This window comes from Danio aesculapii, chromosome 9 (assembly GCF_903798145.1).
Source record: "Danio aesculapii chromosome 9, fDanAes4.1, whole genome shotgun sequence".
NCBI classification, from domain to species: Eukaryota; Metazoa; Chordata; class Actinopteri; order Cypriniformes; family Danionidae; genus Danio; species Danio aesculapii.
Genome location: NC_079443.1, coordinates 34,482,651 through 34,502,938, shown reverse-complemented (window position 1 = coordinate 34,502,938; position 20,288 = coordinate 34,482,651). Strand labels below are relative to the sequence as shown.

At 34.5% G+C, this 20,288-nt stretch overlaps 1 protein-coding gene across 3 annotated transcripts in view; it reads left to right on the top strand.

Annotated features, from left to right (window-relative positions):
* Nucleotides 1-20,288, top strand: part of caska (calcium/calmodulin-dependent serine protein kinase a) — a 265,590-nt gene that overhangs the window by 105,524 nt on the left and 139,778 nt on the right. For all 3 annotated transcript variants that reach the window (XM_056465554.1, XM_056465556.1, XM_056465555.1), the window contains exon 2: nucleotides 17,049-17,161. In XM_056465554.1, the coding sequence (XP_056321529.1) occupies nucleotides 17,049-17,161 (113 nt within the window). The remainder of the gene's footprint in view (nucleotides 1-17,048; nucleotides 17,162-20,288) is intronic.

Below are 20,288 nucleotides of genomic sequence, written 5' to 3'. Positions count from 1 at the left end.
ACTTCCTGAATGTTCTGTGGAGAGCCAGAGCGGTGCAATTCCCTCCTTCACACACTCTGCTACCAGTTACCATTGCTCATCCGGCTTCCATTGTAGCTCCAGTGGCTCTCATTTTTATAAAATTAGCCTCCGAGGTTCTGATTTCCTTTCCTTTTCACTTCCTTTTTGAATTAGCCACTTGAACGGGTTTTTATTCAAACCCAGCTTTTTTTTGTCCTTGAAGGCAAGCCATTTTGTAGATGATTTTCACAGTCTACAGCAGTTCAGACTCGAGTGTTGGAGCAATTTCAGCATCTTAATCATCTAGATTTACATCTCACTCTAATGAAATCTCCACTGCCCTGTCAGCGAGCACAATCAGTCAACTCCATATCAGCTAATTCAGCCTTGAAGAGCGGGAGCGACGACTTCTGTTAATTATGTGCCCTTTTTGCTTTGTAGTTTATTAACAAAAGCAAGAAAGTTGAGCAGTGCTGAACACACTTCTGTTTCATATCTTGTTCTAATAAGAAAACCTTTTTCTTTTTCTTTTAATTTCATTCATACAACTGAATCTCAGCTCAATCACAGTCATGTGCATGAATGTTTTTTAATATGCTTCATTCATCAAGTTAATAATTAACATCACTGATTGAATCAGATGTTTCAGTTAAAAAAAATAACACATTTTTGGTGACATTTGTAAAACTTTATTGATGCATTAAGTAAGGCTGCACGATATAATGTTTCAGCATCGATATCGCAGTGTGATCATTCGCAATAGTCACATCACAGGATATATGCAGTGTTGAGTTTGTATTGTAATTTGTCATTTGTCATCAAAAACATTCATGTATAAGAAATTTGACCGTTTATGGCTTTAACTGTGATTTATTTTATTGAATTTTTTTAATTTTTATCATTCAGTTACTGTACTTAAATGCTGTTAGACTCGGGAAACGATAAAACACTTTATTTCAATTGTATCTTCTTGATTGTATTTATAGATTGTTATGCATGAAAATACTCAACACATGCAGATACAGAAATGCACTGCAAAAGCACAGACCACAGCGAAAATAAGTCTGGGGGCCCCAAAAAGTTTACAGACTGTTTATTAGATTTGACGGAGATGCAAATAGTAAACATTAATTAATCAATCCCTAACTAAACATGTGCATGAAAATACAACACATGCAAATACAGAAACACACTGCAAGTAGCACAGATAATAACGAAAATGTGTCAGGGGACCCCAAAACGTTTTATAGATTGTTTATTAGATTTTATGGAGATGCAAATAGTAAACATCAGGTCATCAGTAAACATCAGTTTTAATTTTGTAATTATGATAATTTTTTATAGATATTGTCTGTTTTTATTCCATTTTCTGTCGTTTATTTCTCATTTGCTGATATTTTATTCATTTTATGTTAATATATTATATAGGCTATTTTATAAACGTATCTAAAATGCTTTGGCATTCAAGTTTTCTTTAAACTTGAAAGATAGAGAGAAGCAGATTTGACCTGTCAGTGGGTGCACATGGCTCCTGAATAGCATAAAAGTAAGAGAAATTGTGGATGTCTTTTTTTTTGTACTTTAACCCATTGAAAAAAACTGTGTGTAATAGTGTATTATTGTTAAAAATTAAATGATGTATTGTTTGTCTCAAATAGTTAACTATCTATGTGATTTGGGTAAATGGTGAGTTTCAATTTGGTTACCACCGCAAGTATATTTCAGACCTGTGGGAAGCACTGAAATGTGTCAAAGGATCCCAAAAATTGTAAAGATTGTTTATAAGATTTTATAGAGAGGCATTTACACTGCAAAATCATCCCAATTGATCTAATATTTTAAATTCTTTCCAAATAGAGATATTAAGTCATCTGGTGAAATTGTATTCATATCACAATATATATCGCGAAATAAAAAAAGATTGCAACGTTAGATTTTTCCAACATTGTGCCACCCCTAGCATTAAGTATCATGAAGTAGTAACGAGCAGTGCTTTTTAGCATTGTATAATACATTAATATGTAATTACAGTACACTGAGCAATAGTATAGGCACTATTAAACCTATTTACCACAGCTTTGATTAATTTATGCTTGCCGAATTGCATTTTTCTTGATTAGCATGTTCTTCCCATTTCTCTTTTTTACTACCTCTAGTGCCCAAATTTAGTTCTCTCTTTGAAACACAAGAGGAGTTTTCTAGGTTGGGCTTTATGATGTTTGTTCTGAGTGGGTAATGTGAACATTAAACAAAGCCTAAGCGTTCATTTGCCTGTTACTGCAGTTTTATTTTTCCTTTTGTTTTATGCTTTGACCAAAGTTACACATGTTGACACAGTACATGCACAAATTCGTGTACACACCTGTGCATACAAACTCTATTTATTCTTCACATTCTGTGCTTTGGAAGTAGCAAGTAGTGACAGCAGTGCCTTTCCCAGTTAAACCGACGAAACCATGTGGATTTTGATCAAAATGTTCATGTTTATCAAAGGCAAAGTGTTAGTAGTGCTGCAAATTTGTCTACATTTAGAGACTGCTAAGATATCTATATCTTACTACGCCTATATGTGAGGACTGCATAATATAGGGCTGCATGATTTGGAGAAAAAATTGCGATTTATCTGATTTAAAATGTGATTTGCTATAATTTCATAAAAGAGCTGCGCTTTTAACAGCTCCAAAAGACCAAGCATAATCACAAATTACGCTATATTATGCTACTGTTCATTTAAAACCATTTTTCCCAATTAAGTTGTCAGATGTCTTGACAAATTCATAAAATAATAACTACAGTATTTTAAATTCTACCCAATTAATTATATGTAAAATCTTATATATAGATGTATAAAACCTTTAAAACCTTTACATTTATATTGTGTTACATTTTTGTATTGGTTTCTAGACATTCACGGTGCATTGACAATGATTTCCATTTATTCTTTACATTGACATTCACAGCAGAAGAATTCTTTTATTAAAATGTATCATTTATAAATGCAATTATATTCATATATTATTTGTTAAACAATTTTATCTTTTAATACAAGCAGTCAGATATATAAGCCGTACCTTTAATTTTACCTGCTCAATGAAAACACTCTTTTTGAATATAAAGTAAGAGTGAACTAAAGTATATGCACAGAATAATATGTGCATTTTTAGCAAAAAAATAAATGTATTTTTAAATAAATGTTTTATCTCGCTTTCTTTTTAAATTGTCTCGCATTAAGCAAGTTCTTAAACCCGTGCTTGCCTCCCTCGCCATAGTAGTAATCGAAATAATTGCAGCTTTTGCGATTTGAAAATCACACCTTTTCAAATGGTGATTTCGGTTTAAAATGAATTTATCATGCAGTTGTAGCACAATATATTGTTTCAGCATCAATATTGCAATGCACGCATCTGTGTTTGTTACATTGCATGATCTGTAATGTTGAGTCTGAATTATAGTTGACCAGGAGCCACAGAACTCACATGATTGGGAAATGTTTTTTTTTCTGCAGCTGCTCACTATGTACTTTATTCAGAGGCATCTACAGCATCAGAATGCATTGATATAAATCTTATGTTCTCATTTCCTTCATTTTGCATAAACAAGTTTTGCAAGTGTAATGGTTAAAATACCACCGCATTTTATGAGTACCTGTTTGCCAAGCAGACTTGTATCAGATATCTTGAGTACAAACACATGTACAATACACCTCTAATATAGATAGATGCAAGATATTCCATGTTTCATCAGCACACTGTACAGCTCTGAGCTTTCAGGTGTCCTGTAGGTACCCACGCACACAAGCCTTCCACAGGTGAAACCCTGCACCTACGCCATCATCTCTCGCTCACTGTAACCAGCTGTCACCAAGCAGCAGCCTCCCCACTGTCTGGCCCTTTCTCTTATCCTCCTCTCTATCCTTTACACTCTACTTCGCTTCTCTCTCATCTTGCTGTGTCGTCTATCTCTGTTCCTCTTTTCCTGTTTTTTTTCACTCTGCTTCTGCTTCCTCGCCTCATATTTCTGCCTGCCAGCACCTCTTCCCCCGTCATGCTCTGCTGCAGAGGACATCTTCTCTGTCCATCATTATTTATGATTCCTGCACAGAAAGACACTTCAATGAAATATTCACTTGCTCAACTTGCTGTAAAGTGGTTTACCCAGACTTGTTTATCCTGTGTACGAGTGACCCGTACCCACTGTTCTCATGTCTGCACTGGTCTTATCTAATCTGCCTGGTTCGCTTTGGCACTAAACACGGTATCCTGCTGCGCGTTACAGCATGTTGCTGCTTGTGCCTGTCATCTATAGCAGCTGCTGAGAGTGAGCGGCCCATGCACGGATTCAGTTAGCAAAGACTCTATTGATGCAATCGTAAATCAGCACCGCTGCAGTCCTCACAGGTATCTGTCAAACTGGATATGTCAACCGTCTTTGTTTTATACCTGAAAAATTATGTTTAGTGTTTATTTAGGTTCATTGCCATTACGGTTGCACAATATTAGACAAATCTGACATTGCCATTGCAATGTTTTGTTTTGATGCAATACTTATTGCAATATGAATGAATATAATTAGCTCTTTTTGGAAAGATTTCATTCATTTAGATCGAATGGGACGATCAAGACTACTTCTATGCAGTATATCTGCATAAATTATAATATATTGCAAGAAAAAATAAATAAATATACAGTCAATATTCAAGTACAGAAATTGAAGAATTTAATGTAAAGTCATGCTCATTGTATAAATACGTGTATAAAAAGTAGTGATGTTTGTTTCACAACTGATCTCATGACTACCTTGTGATAGTAATTGTGAAACAAACATCACTACATTTTATAAACATAGTTATTTATTTAATAACACACTTTAAATGCCAATTTGCACATATCAGCTGCACATATACCAATGTATATAGTAATAAACCTGTACATACACTTGGCAATTTGTGTATTTACATTCACTGCGTACTTTTTAAAAATATATTTATGATCTCTATTTTTAATCCTGTTTCTGTAAATCTGTTGTACTGTAGAAGCTCGGTCACGAAAACAAATTCCTTGTATGTGTGAACATACCTTGCAATACAGCTCTGAAATAATAATAATAATAAAAATATATATTTAATAATATCTATATAAATACTCTAATCCTATACACGTCAAGGTCAAACTTATTGTCTTCCGTAGGAGAAATTTGTTTTAGGAAAAAAAAAAGCTTCTGCTGTACATAGACATCAATAAGACAACATATAACAAACATACACATAAAAAATCTGATCCTAAAATACCGCCTAATATAAATATGATTCCATAAAAACAATAATTAAAAAAATAAAAAATAAAATGCACATTGCGATATTGATGCTCAAATGATATATTGTTCAGCCCTAGTTGCCTTAAAACTAACAGTCATTTTGCTCTTATAAATGATTCGTCTCTGCATCTTTTTTTAATGTACACTGTATGTGTCCTCACAATCTTTAATCAAGTGAATTTCCCCTCCCGCTTGCATCGATTATTTTTCATTTGACGTTTTTGTTGCAAATGCACTTGAGGATGATGCTCTATAATAATGACCCTACATTTATTTTACTCATTCATGAAGACCTTTCAGGACTTGAGATCTTATAATTCAAAAATCTATATAAATATCAGTTTTAAATGAGAAATAAATATTGATAAGCTAGCAATAGTAACCACACGGCTCAAAGGGATACCCAACAGTTGATCACTAATGGCATTATATGGCATCACTTGAAATTGGTTTGGTCAATTTCATTTAGAAGCACTGAAAAAAAAATGATTTATTGAATTTACAACATTACAACATTTTTTTAAGGTAAGTGGTTGCAAACAATATATATATATATATATGGGCTTAATATAAACAAATATATTAAATTTGGTAATGTTCAACCTAATTAGTTTATTTAAATTGAGCTCATGTAAATTGTTTGCAACCACTTACATTTAAAAAAATTAAGTAAATTCAATGAATATTTTTTTCAGTGTGATTTCATTTGGATTGGAGTTTAAAATCAACTGTAATTGCTAGGCCTGTCGTGATTAGTCAATATATTGACGTATCGCACGTTATATGAAAATAAGGGTGTTTAATTTTGGAGGCGTGATATATTGTCTATATATATAAAGAAATTTAAGATTATGATGATGATTAGGCTACATAATATAACAAGTATTTTGTCGAACGTGCTGCATTCTGCTTTCTGTGGAAGGCAGGGTTTATGCAGCATCTCCACACTGTGCGCACACACACATACAGAGTGCGTGCGAAAGAGAGATAGTGGAGGTGGAGAACACAAGATGCAAACCCACTGACTCGTGTTTAGTAACAACAGTCAGTTTGGATAAACAAGTCGCCATGGACTTGGTTTCAAAGTCACAGTCATCAGCTCCGGTGTGGGAACATTTTGGCTTTAAACTGAATGAGAAAAGAGAGTCCGCTTGTAGCCCCTTTCACACAGTGATACCGGAAAATTACCAGAATGACATTACCGGTAAATTCAAAAAAGCGCTGTTCATACAGGCAAGAACGTTACGGAAGTTTTCCAGAAAAGACCCTTCACGCATCTATTCCAAAATACCGGTAAATTCTGACATCATTAACCAGAAATAATCTCTAAATGGCTGCACTTGTATTTGTAATTATAGAAGGGGTCTGGCTTTTGTTAATGATACATATGTGTGTGTGCTGGAGCTTACCGGCTGTTTCACGTGCACACGCGTCAAGCACTTGAAGCAGAGCTTGAAGGTAAACATACATCGTTTTAACATAAGCATTTTATCGATATTTTTTTACACAGTTGGCATTAAGAAGGAACATAGAAACGTTATCTGACTAACATCTAGCAGCTAAATGTGTCTGGAAAATATTCAAAGGCTTTTATTTTCGTAAACAACATGGATGTGAGTGTCTGATTGGCTGGAGTAGACGTCTCTCATCAGCGTGCTCTAAACGTGAATGTGCTCTTTCCGACATTTTTCCTTCTGCGTTCACACAGAGCAGCATTCCGGCTAATTACTGGTAATGTTACAACTTCGCTTTCTGGAAAATTGCTGGTAATTTTCCGGAAAGATCTGTATGTGTGAAAGGAGCTAATGTGAACGAGCCAATATGTTGAATTTGTTTCAGAACAGTGGCAACGAAAGAAAAGGTAACACAACTAATCTTAAGTCACACCTAAAACATAACCACCCTACTCATTTTTTCAACATGTGAACAACAATCACAGTTGGTTCTGCAGAGGTGTCTTCCAGACAGTTAACTGTAACGGATGTATTTACCTGCCAGTGCAAATATAAACATGACTGCGCCAAGAGGCACACACTCACAGACAGATGCCATTATATAGCTAAAGAGATGTAGCCGTTCAACACGCTTGAAAAACCAGCATTTAAAAATATGCTGCAAACATTTAACAAACAGTCATGTCTTGGAATCTACCTGATTTAAAAAAAGGGCGTCTGAGATGCATTAAAAGTGTACTTTAGACTTACACTTTTTTGTTAGCATCTATTATTTATTAATACTTATTTGTTTTAAGATAATTGTTTTTATGATTTAATTTCAAACCTAAATATTCTACATTTTCTAAAAATAAAATGTTTTTTGAAACAGTGTACATGAATTATTACACACTTACAGATTTTTTTATGTTAAAATGTATTATTTTTTTATTAGTGATATGAGTTATAAAGTAGCAATAATATCGTTTATTGCAATTAATTTGATTGCAATATATTGCCTAGCAACAAATAGATATCGTGACAGCCCTGGTAATTGGAATACTATCCTCCCCTTTCTTTAGTCTGGTCACACCACTCATGACTCGTGTAGACTCGGTGCTGTCCTGCCATTAAAAACTCTACTGCAATGAACTCCTTCAGGACTAAGCAGTGCAGATAAACACACAGCTGTGAAATCTTCAAGAGACAGCTCAGAGCAACTCAATGACATTTTGATTTCTTGTTTCTATCCTATACATAATATCATTTACGTAATGTCTAGGGAACGTTGCATGAGGACCATGAAAGATTGAGTAGATAAAGCCCATTTAGATGTTCTAGATGTCATGTGTCCACAGTTCCAGCAGTTTAGTATGAGCAGGTCCAGCTCTGAGCCACGCGTGGCTGAACCTCGGCTCTCTGCCAGTAAGCAGCTTTGTGCTTCGCGCCATCTGCTCCGGCAGTTTGTGTTGGGGAAAAACACAGCCCTTCTCGCACACGTATTAGCAAGATATAGTGACAATAATAAGCTCTCAAGCACCTCTTCAATTTGCATTCTTCTCCAGTTTGCCAGCATTGCAGTTTTATAGCTGAATCAGAATAGACTTTCTTGTGCTTTAAACGCAGTTCTCTTTAGCTATTAAAAAGCATCTGCTCATTTCTCAAGTATTGAGGTTAATCATTGCATTTATGTCTTAAACTGGTTATGCTTGTTATAATATGGCAATGTGTAAGATCATGTCAACACCTTAAATCAATCACCAGGAAGAATTTGAAGTTATCAAATATTGATCTTTAAAATACATTCTTTGTGAATTGTATTTGTTTATTTCTAATTATATATTTGTTTGTTTATCATCTCTTGTGTATGTATGTATGTATGTATGTATATATATATATATATATATATATATATATATATATATATATATATATATATATATATATGTATGTATGTATGTGTGTGTATATATATATATATATATATATATATATATATATGTATGTATGTGTGTGTATATATGTGTATGTATGTATGTATGTGTGTATATATATATATATGTGTATATATATATATATGTGTATATATATATATATATATATATATATATATATATATATATGTGTGTATATATATATATGTGTGTATATATATATATGTGTGTATATATATATATATGTGTGTGTATATATATATATGTGTGTGTATATATATATATATGTGTGTGTATATATATATATGTGTATATATATATATATATATATATATATATATATATATATATATATATATATATATATATATATATACCTCTATATATATTGATCTTACCATAAAATAGCCTTAAATCACATTTTCTAAAGATCCACTTAGTTTGTCCTGTTATTTTTTAAAGATTTTGTGTTGTATGGTCTTGTTACTCAATAGTTGTTTTTATAATGTCTTTAAAATATGCTCTAAAATATGACAATACATACTGTATGGACAAGAAAAATATTATTGTTTCATATTAGGCTTTATCGTTTATTTTATGGTGTCACAAAATATATTGTTTACAGTAGTACTTCTCATTATTTATATGAGCGCAATATTACTATTACGGAGATGCAGACAGAAACATGAAGAACAGCATTGTGAAGTTGCAATCTTGTACAAAGTACAATGGCTACATTTGGCATTTAATTTAGCACCATTATTTTTAGTTTTTATTTTTATGTTGGACTCATAATCATTTGTTTTTTTTAATTTTCATATTTTATTAATATTTATTTAATTTTCTACATTTTAAAATTAAGTTCTAAATAAAGTGAGAAATCTGATCACATGTGTGAGTACATTTCTGAGCATATTAATGTAAAACAGAAATAGTTCTGTACATGTGATCAATAAATATATAAACTACTGTTTGAATTTAGAGAAATGGTGCTGTATATCATGATGTCATTATCAGCATATGACATGTCTTGTATTGTGATATGAGATTTTTGTCATACCACCTAACCCTACTTCGTAGAGATGTCTTGTTGTAAATTGTTTATTTTTAATGCAGTAGATGATCTTGTGTATTTTTTAAACAGTAAGCCACACGACTTGTTTTCCTATTCATTGTGACGTGGGAAACAATTTTAACCTTGTGACTTATTGATTTCAGCAAAACACTGAGTTTAAAAACTTATTTACTAATGACTCATTGGACAAAACTTCTCAGCGCTGCCTATGTGTTTGTTTGCTTTTTAAATTTTCATTATGTTTGTGTGAGAGAATGAGGGAGTCCATAATCCTGATCTGAGCATTTGGTGAGGGCTCTCTATCCCTCAGTTTCACAGGCAGGGGTTAAGCCTAGTTTCAGACTAAAATGTAGGTCTGTTCTGATTCAAACGAAAGAAAATTGCACTGACTTAAATGATGACTTTTTCCAGCAGAATAGATCAGTTGTTTTAATATATATTTTTAAAAATACATATGAATATGTTTACATTCTGAGCTAAAAGAAAATGAATGAATGAATGATAAGTGTGTATTGCCTTTACTTTGTGGCAGTAAAAAAATAGCTTTATCCTTTATTAAAGAACCAAAATGTCATGGTTTCCACATGAATATTAAGTAACAATCCACATGAATAAGTTTCAACAATTTCCTCAGACATTTTTTAACTCCGCTTTGCCAAATCAAAAATAAAAATATAATTAAAATGTTTTAATTTTGTTAATTAAAATATATAAAATCACTGCTCTATTTAAATATTGTAATAATAAATCCCAATATTGCTGTGTGTATAGTGTTTTTGATCAAATATATATAGTAATTGTGAGGTGGTACCAACATTTGAATGGTACTGTAGTAAGTTTTGTAAGTTTTTGTCTACATCTCTTTGAGTTTGGCGGTAGAAAAATAACACCCAATTAAATTTTTTAAATAAATTTGACTCGTGAATATTTTATTGCTATGAATGGTTGTAGTTGTGATTTGTTAGAAGTTGGTCTGAAACTGTTGGCTCTTGTAGTTTCTTGCTATTAAAGTCCCAATGAACCGGAAGCTGTGATCGTTATTTATTTTCATATTGGGACGCAGTTCCTAGAGAATCTGAATTTTAAATGAGCACACTGGGCGTGGCTTGTTTATTTCTACTGCATGCTGATTGGATGTAGTAAAGTAGGCATTTCGTTCAGAAAGATTGGGAAAAGGGTTTTAGAAGAGTTATTACAATCTAACAGACTTCTGCTCACCTTTTCTGTTTGTTGTCAAAACAGACAGTTGAACCAGCGTGGTTAAGTATGTTAGCCACGCCCATTACCTCAAAATCACATGATCTGAGAATTTAACTGAAAATAAACAGGAAGGGCATTTTTAGATTTCAATTAACGATTAGAATGGCAAACAATTTTTTTTCTTAATGACAAACTGGCAATGTAAGCTGAAAAATTATATGGTGATATATCCAACGAGTGGTGGAAATTCCAAGTTTTAAATAAAAATCTCTTAATTTCCAAAAATGATTTTACGCTGACTTGAGTTTATGCAGAAAAGGGTTTATATGGATAATGGGAGGAGACTTGACTCCATCATGCTTGCCTTGTTTACTGTTGGTTACTAGATTACCAATACTGCATTAAGTCCCTCTAACAACAAAAGCTGTGTCTCATTTTAGAGGCTGCATCCTCCGAAGGATGCATTCGAAGTGTTCCGTGTTATTTTAAAAAATTCGAAGGCTCCTTCAAACGCAGCCTCCAAATGCTTACTTTATTTCCCTGTTAATGAAGGACACAACCGGTGGATCCTTCGCGGCCTCGATCATCCCAAGATTCATTGCACGCTGATAATGGCAGGATGCTTTTAAAAGAAAACTCTGGTGTAAATGTATGAATTAAGTTTATTTTACGTGGATATCTAAACACATGTTAAAAAACAAAAAGAGTATGACATGTCTTACTAAAGAGTGAATTTTATAGACAGTTTACCTTTTTATGTGTACATGTATGGATCAAGGGAAAATTGTTTCCAGTTTTTATAAATCTTGTTTTGCCTTTAGATCGCTTCAAATAAGTTTTAAAATCACTTTGAAAAAAAGTCATTACAAATTTTATCAGCGCTTATTAACAGCAGCTGTTATGGTTGCTAGGTGACGAGATCTGTCCTCTGTAGGCTAGATCGTCTCATTTTAAAATGCTTGGTTCGGCCTGTGTGAACTTCGAAAGACTCACCTTTAAAGTCTGTGTCCTTCTGAGGATGCAGCCTCTGAAATGAGACACATCAGCTAAAGACTATAGAATACACAAGACGTGTCACTCGTATAGTTTTGAATGGGAAAAGTGTAACTGTCAATATGGCGAATGAAGCCCGCCTTCTAGTTCAGGAACCAATCGTTGATTGCTATATGGCAAATGAATCCCGCCTTCTAGTACAGGAGCCAATCATTGATCGCTATAGACTGACAATACTCCGGGGGAGGGGCTCAGACCAGACTTGAGTTTCTGCAAATTTTGTGTGATTAGAACATTTAGAAATGAAACTAAAGAGACAGTTGTTGTTTAATTTTATTGGTGATTCCTAATGATTAAATTGTAAGCTTGGCAAAGAGTTTTGGATAATTTGATGTTTCCCCATTTAAACAGAATGCCTGTGCATACTGCCTAAGAGGCGTTTCAAAGATTGGCCGCTGAGTGAAAGGACTTGTCTTAAAGGGACTTTGCTAACAGCTTGATGGAAGAGCAGCTAATTCACATTTGGTTTTTTAATTTTTTTTGCAAACTTTAAAAAGGTCTGCTTCACGTTAGGGTTTAAATCTGGCTATTAATGACTGGGCAGACGGAGCTCAGTCTGCAGTAGTGGTGCAGCTCTCCAAACACACGTTCACCGCACCTGCACTTCATTAACAGTTCAGCCAGAGAACTCAGATGACAGGAAGACAGCAGCAAGCTAGAAAGTGTTCTCAGTGGAGCACTGACCTGGGAACTGTACAGAGAGCTTCTGACAACACATATTTCATAAAGTCTTGTCTATTTTTATGTCTTCATATCTGAGGGTCAGAGTGAACTGGGGCGTCTGTAATAAAATGTAACTCGCCTACCTGAGGAGGAGGGTGAGAAATTCTTACAGACGCTCCAGCAGTGAAGAGAAGAAATGTCAAGTTTCAAAATGTGGCCGCATTAAGCTTAGAGAATGTAAATATCACACCAGTTTATTTTCACTCACTGCAGAGGAAAACCAGATTATCTGAACTGAAAAGCTTGATGTAAAGTCTTAAGAATATTTACATTTTGAACAAAAAATACCCAGATTTATTTTAAGACCAAGTTTGTCTCTGATATATTTGTTTTACTGTTTTAAAGCCTTATATTGTGCAGGGTGTCCACGGGGTCTTAAAGTATTAAATGTTGATAAATCACTTTAGAGAAATTTAAGGCCTGTAAAAAGTCTTAAATGCTATTTTTGTATTACATTTTATATCAGTATGCTAAATTTTACCTAAATTTGTACGGAGTATTGGGATTCTGTGTAGTTTATGAAATCGATAAAATCCTGCTAGATTTGACTTCAGATTTGACATTTGTTTACTACAGTAACCAGGGAAACGCTGTTGTAGACGTCACCTGCTGGATTAGCATTTTTATTCAGCATATGAGTAATGTGTTAGTTAAAGATTAGTTTCTTACAATCAGTATTCAGTTAAAATGTCGGCAGTGTTACCAGTTGAAACCTAAAGTGGCAATGAGGTCTTAAAATGTATGGAAAAATTCTTAAAAGGTATTGGACTTCAATCTCTGATTCTTGTATATACTGTACCCTGTTGTGAAAAGTAAAATTCTTCCCTGTTTCTGAAGTCTTGGCTCAGTATGTTTTTAGTTCAGCAGATGGGGAAAGATTCAAATATACTTTTAAAAAACGTAAGTTAATTCAGTGTTCATTACAATGCTATTACTTGCACGTTTACTATAATATTATAATAAGAGTACAATTAGCAACAGAACAATTAGAGACTAAATTAAAAGCAAATGTAAACTGCACTGAACGAACTTTTTACATGCGTGTCCATTTCTAATTATAAAATCTGATTAAATGTATAGATCTTTTAAGCTAATGTAGTCAAATACTTAATTAAATGTTTTTTTGTCTCTAACCAACTAAATGACAATGATATATTATCATTTTTGAATTGTTGCAAGCTTTTTTTATTGACATCTTCTTCTGTTGGAAAAAAGAGCCTAAACTGTTACATGAAGATGTTGATTCATGTTTATTTGGCGCTATAACCAGTAGTAAACGGGAAGGAATGATCACATTCACACATTCCATTTGAAGTCAATCTGTTTTGCCACACAATATTAAAGGCTTTTTAATGTTGCAGTTTTGGATTTTCTTGATGAATTGAACAGAATTTGTAAAGATATAACTCTGTTTTTGTATTAACCCTTTAACTGTCTGCTCTACCAAATGGGTGCCCATATTTTGACTGTTTTAAATAATCACTGTTAAAGTCATGTAAAGAATGACTGTTTTAAATAATGGTTTACACACACAGCATTGTTGGTTTACAAAGAAAATCAAACAAACATAATCCTGCTGCACTACCACACTTTACTTTGGTTTTATTGTAAAAAGAAATTCAGAGAACATGTTAAATGAGAATCTGAAATATTTTATGGCATAATTCAAAAAATAAAGATGATTTAGCATTCAAAGATGTTTAATTTAGATTTTGTTTTTAAGTGAATTTATGTTACTGATTGATTTTCTGATTTTTCATGTATATTAATTCCGGTACTTTTACCATAATCCGACATATTTGGCCAGGGTTGAAAATTTGGTAGAGGTTGATATTTTAGAATTTATGGGATGTGTTGAAAAAAAATGCATTGATTGTGTTAACTAGCGACATTAGGAGTTCAGAAATGCAGTCCAATAATTTTTTCTTTGTGGGGCAGTTAAAGGGTTGAGAGGATACACTGATACACTGCGCACTGGGAGAGTTGCTGTGAACTGAACTAAACTGTTCTTCAACTGAACTGAAGCAGTTACAATTTACTACTTCATCTATGTTAAGCTACTTTGGCACAATCTACATTGTAAAAAGCGCTACAGAAATAAAGATGAATTGAATTGAATTGAATACCCTCATAGCAAAAATTTATGTAACTATATCTCAGATGGATCATTAAAGAAATTATCCCCTTGAAAATAATACGAGACCCTTTCACATTGCATTTTGTCTGGATTTATGTTGAATTAATATCAGACGGACGGTGTGTCATATTTACCTTAAGGACACCAGCCAAAACAGACCTGGCAGCAAAATCACACTGTATACAAACAGAAGCTACATGTTCTCCAGAGATCGCTCTGCTGCCATCTCTCTTCAGGCCTGGAGAATCCCTCAGAGCTCATGCTGAGGAGGGTTAAAGGCTTTTGGAAATCTGATCACAGCTCTTCACGGAAAGCCAACCTCTCCATAGCCCCTGTACTCCCCGCTGATCCTCAAACACTCAACCCGCACAGAGCGTTCCCATCATTCTCATCGCTGCTCTGAGCATTCTTAGAAAGAGGGCAGACTTCTCACTTTAGCCACTGCTATCAAACTATAGAGCACATATGGCTCTGTAATGATAGTGTCACAGCTGAAAGTTTCTGTATGTCAGTTTTAATCACTTCAAGCTTGTGTAATGTAACTTTGCTGCATGATCAGAAATTAGCTCAAAATCACTGTATCGGTTAACAAACTGATTACTTCTGAGCTCTTTGCTGAATTGCTTTCATTTTGAATGTTTTAGTTGTTGGTGTTGAATAGATTGTGGATGTGTAATTTTAGAAATGCTAAGATCAAATTTAAAAAAGCAACAATAACTCAACTGCTTTGAGCCAGTGCTGCCAAATAAATTTAAACTGGAGTTTCACGCTTGTGGTGTTGTTTTCAATTAGGATTTAGCTTGTTGGGATAGATATGAATTTGGAAAGGTGCTAACAATTAGTGGTGTAACAGATCATAAATCTTACGGTTTGGATCACACTACGGTTTTTCAGATACGGATCGGACCATTTTTCGGATCAGCAAAAAACAAAATGTCAACAAATGTCATTTGCTTTCCATTTATACAAAAATATTACTGCAAAAACCATTGCTTTTAACAAACATAACGTAGAACCTGTAATTTTAATAAAAATGAAAATAAAGAGAGAACCAGCTGAAAAAGGAACATATTCAATACGAAAAATTATCTTTGCTACTGTTGTTGCTACTTGTACAACAGATCATATTTATTTTGAATGAATGATTCAACAATTCAAACATAAAACTTTGTTTCATTATAGGTGAATCATTTTTGAAAACCTATTCGGTGACAATTTTGATAGTTGTTTGTCACCACCCCTTGGTTACACAGTGAAATTGCTACAGCATTCATCAGTGTCAAGTTCCATTAAACAGTGATTTTAATCTTTACCATAAACATCAGTGTTTATGTCTGAACTATTAACTGTTCTCTCAGTACTTCTCTGTTATTTAATTGTTCGTAACGAACTGCAAAAGTGTAAAAACTGAATCTTGAAATGCAAAAAAAACTGATTTGAATGCAGCGTTATGAAGGATTAAAAAGCATATGCAAATCATCATTATTATCATTTATCATTCATGTCGCGCGGGTTTCAATTGGTGTTCAGTTGTGCAGCTTTACACTGAATGCGTTGATGCAGGTTACACAAACAGTGACAGAAAACCCCTTTAATCAATAGCCTAAGAAAGCATTTAGATAGGTCTCACCACAACTTTTCCCGTCATTATTAAATTTTACAGGGAAGCCAAAATGCTTTCATACACGTGATTTGAATGACGCTGGAGCTGATCTCTCTGTTATTATTATAAATGTTAGGCTAACCTACAAAATCAAAAAAGTTATTAATCTGCTGGTCACTTGAATTGCAAACAATGAGTTGTGTTCCGTACAGATGAAGGATCAACTGTGATCCGTTACACCCCTGCTAACATTTATTGGTACTTTTTGGGGATAGTCGTATAGGCTACATGCTTGGCCAATTTACTTTTTTTTTTTTTTTTCTAATTATTTCTTTCTTTAATTTGATGTTATTGTGTTTTGTTTATTTGTTAAATTATTATATATTGTTATAAATGATTATTTATTGTTTTCAATATAGATTTATTATTATTTTAAGGATTTTAACAGATGTGTACAAACATCACAAATCAGCATTTTATTGGCTGTTGCTCACCCTGTCTTATTATTGAATTTGGCTTCAGCTGTTGAAAGACCCAATGTGTGAGATTCTAATCGACCTGTTTGTTTGTTTTCCAGGGGGCCTTTTAGTGTGGTACGAAGATGCATCAACAGAGAGACGGGCCAACAGTTTGCTGTGAAGATTGTGGATGTGGCCAAATTCACCTCCAGTCCTGGCCTCAGCACAGAAGGTAAAACGCATCATATCCTCAGCCAGTTTCCTCTTAAGGTGATGATTGTGTGGAGAATTCATCAGCTGTGACCTTTCTAGAGCACGAAATACATATTCAGCGCTTCCTCATGAATACGTATTGAAATATTTTTTTAATACAGCCGGAAATTAAACAGACAGGAAATCTATATTTGTGTTCAATTGACCTCAGTGTAAAATAAACATCTTGTAGAGACACTTACTAATGCTGCTGTCCAAAATATACTGTGGAATTAGTTTTGCTTTATTGATTTGAAAATGCTTGGCTGTTACATATATTCAAAGCACAACATGGTGAGCAGGGAGCGTATGTGTTTTGCGGAGGTAGCGAATTGGTCTGCTAATCATACATTACTGTACCTTACAGTGGGATAAAGCAACCATGAAGACCTGGCTCTTTGTAGCATGCTCTATGTGTGATCACAGATTCCCCTTTTAATGTAGCCTTAGGGAGTCTCTACCAATTGTGAGATTCACGGTCTTCTACAGTATGTGCGAGTGTTTGTATGTGTGGTTTGTTTTTAGCCACAGTAGATGCTTCTCTAAGGGTATTTGCCATGATGTTCTGTTTTTTTTTGTTTGTTTGTTTATGCTGATTGTACACTCATTGACCTCCTTATTAGGTACGCCTCTTGTCTTCTTTTTTTGTGACACACTGTATATTCAGCAAGGTTCTGGAACATTCCTTCAGAGTTTTGGCCCATGTTGTATTGATAAATATTGACATCTGGTGACAGTGGAGGCCAATTGAGTTCAGTGATGTTGAACAAGCCAGTTTGATGGGATTTTGTTTTGTTGACCTGGTGTTATTTTGCTGTTAGTAGCCAGCACAAGATGAGTACACTGTGCTCATAAATGGACACAATCAGCAATACTCAGGTAAGCTATGGTGGTTAAATAGTACCCAGTTGGTACTAAGGGTCCCAAGAAAATATATCCAAATGCATAACCGGCACAATGTCCTCAAATTGTCCTCTTTTTGTCCAATGTTGGTGAGTATATGTAATTGTAGCCTCAGTTTCCTAGTCATAGCTAAAGTGTCGTCACCCAGCTAGCATTTTTTGTTCTTAAAATATGTCAAATAGATGTCTAAACATAGTCGTCTTGGCTAAATTTGGGCTGTCAGTGAAAATCTAATAGACGTCTAAGAATAGGCCAAAACTAGACCAGTCATCAAATAAACAGAAATGAATGACCACAGTTATAAAGGCTATTTGACGACTAGTCTAGTTTTGGGCTATTTTTAGATGTCTATTAGATTTTCACTGACAGCCCAAGTTTAGCCTTGTTTTAGCCAAGCCGTCTACGTTTAGATGTCTATTAGACGTGTATTAAACGCAAAATTGTTTGCTAGGCAGTGTGTTGTTCTGCTGCTGTAGCTCATCTGATTCAAGGTTCAATGCATTTTGCACTTTTTGTCCTTTTTATTTGCTCGACACTGTCTAGACATTGTTCTCTGACCTCTGGCATCACCAAACCTTTATTGCTCACAGAATTGCTGCTTGTAGAAATGTTCTCTTTTTCTGACCATTCTCAAAACAAGATGATATCCTGGGAAATGGCATTCTCTGGTTTAGAGTGCACAAAATGACAGCCCATATTTTTCGTTTCCCTGTCGCACTGAAGCAGGGCATTGTGTCAGAAGATCAATTTGATCTTGTCTAAATAAGGACAGAATTAGCAAACATAAGTTGACTGAATTAGGAGTTAATGAAGCAGCTTTCACTTCTGAGTGTTGGTGGCATGTATTTTTGTAGATTCTAGAATGACATTTAAAGGAAACTTGCATCTTATTTGGCCAAACAGAACCAAGGAAAGGTAGACTCTCATCTGTGCAGTACTGAGATTGCAGTGTTTGAGTCTATTTTGATTTGAAGTCGGTAAGACAGGCAGATTCACTTCCTCTATGACGAGACAGTACGTACCTAAGCATGAAAACGTCCAGTAGCTCTACGGTTTGAGTGTGAATTCTCTCAAGAGGAATTCATTTCTTTGTGCAGGATGTTAGGTTTGTGTATATGTGAGGAAGAGATCTTTGCCAAGGGCTTTGTGTTCTCTCAGTCCACTGCTAAACCTCTGTCTCATCTCTCCTGGGTTTCATAGTCTCTGCAAACACTCTGCCCACCTCTCATCTGTTATCCTCCTATGTGGGAGAGAACTGTAAAGTCTACTGTAAAACCCATGAGACAAGAGAGCTATTTAAATGCTAACTCTGACTTCTGTCACTGTGTATTACCTTTCCAATGTCTGTTTTTCTCTCGAGTGCAGGAAAGAAACCACTCCATGACCTTTTCCCACCTATAGTTTATTTACAGTCAAACACACCCTCACCTCTTGTAATGAATACTTTCAGTTCCTGAGATCGCTGAAGAACTCAAGCTTCTCTTTGTTTTATGTTTGTGTGGTTTTTTTCGCTCTCGCTCTGCTCTGCTGTATCTGCTTTCTTTTTTCTCAGGTTCCGTCTATTGGTCGATTCACATGTCAATTATTTGCTCTCTGGTTACGTCACTCTTACATCATATCTAATAAGAAAAGACCACCCGTCATAAAAGCGCACGCCAGACCCCTCACCAGCCCCTTTCCTTATTTTTCCTCTTGTTCCTCTTCTTTCTGTGTTTATTGTGTTGCGTTACGAAAGAAAACCCTGTCTGAATGTGTATTTTGCTGTTGCCCGTTACTGTGTGTGCACGTTATCCGTCCATCATTCATATATTCTTCCATTTCTCAGTTACGTTGTTTACAAGGCTTGGACAAAGCAGACAGGTAAGAAGGTCACGTGACATACATCTTGCAACACAAAGGATTACTCTTCTTTTTAGTACATTAGGTTAGGGGCGAGCGCCACCCCTTGTACTTTTTGGATAGATAGAGTAGATAGTTAGGACTTGGAAGACTCTTCGTGAGTTTGTTATTTATTTATTTTTTTCATATATTTAGATAGTTAGATGCTTCTGGGGAGTTAGATATTGTTTGGGTTGTGTTCTTTTCATTTCTTTAGCGCCGCCCACGTCCCTTCTGCCAGCTCTCTTGTTTTCCCCCCGTTTTTGTATTTGTCTCAGTGTTGTATATATTGTAAATACTTATTTTTGCCTTTTCCTTTATTTTTG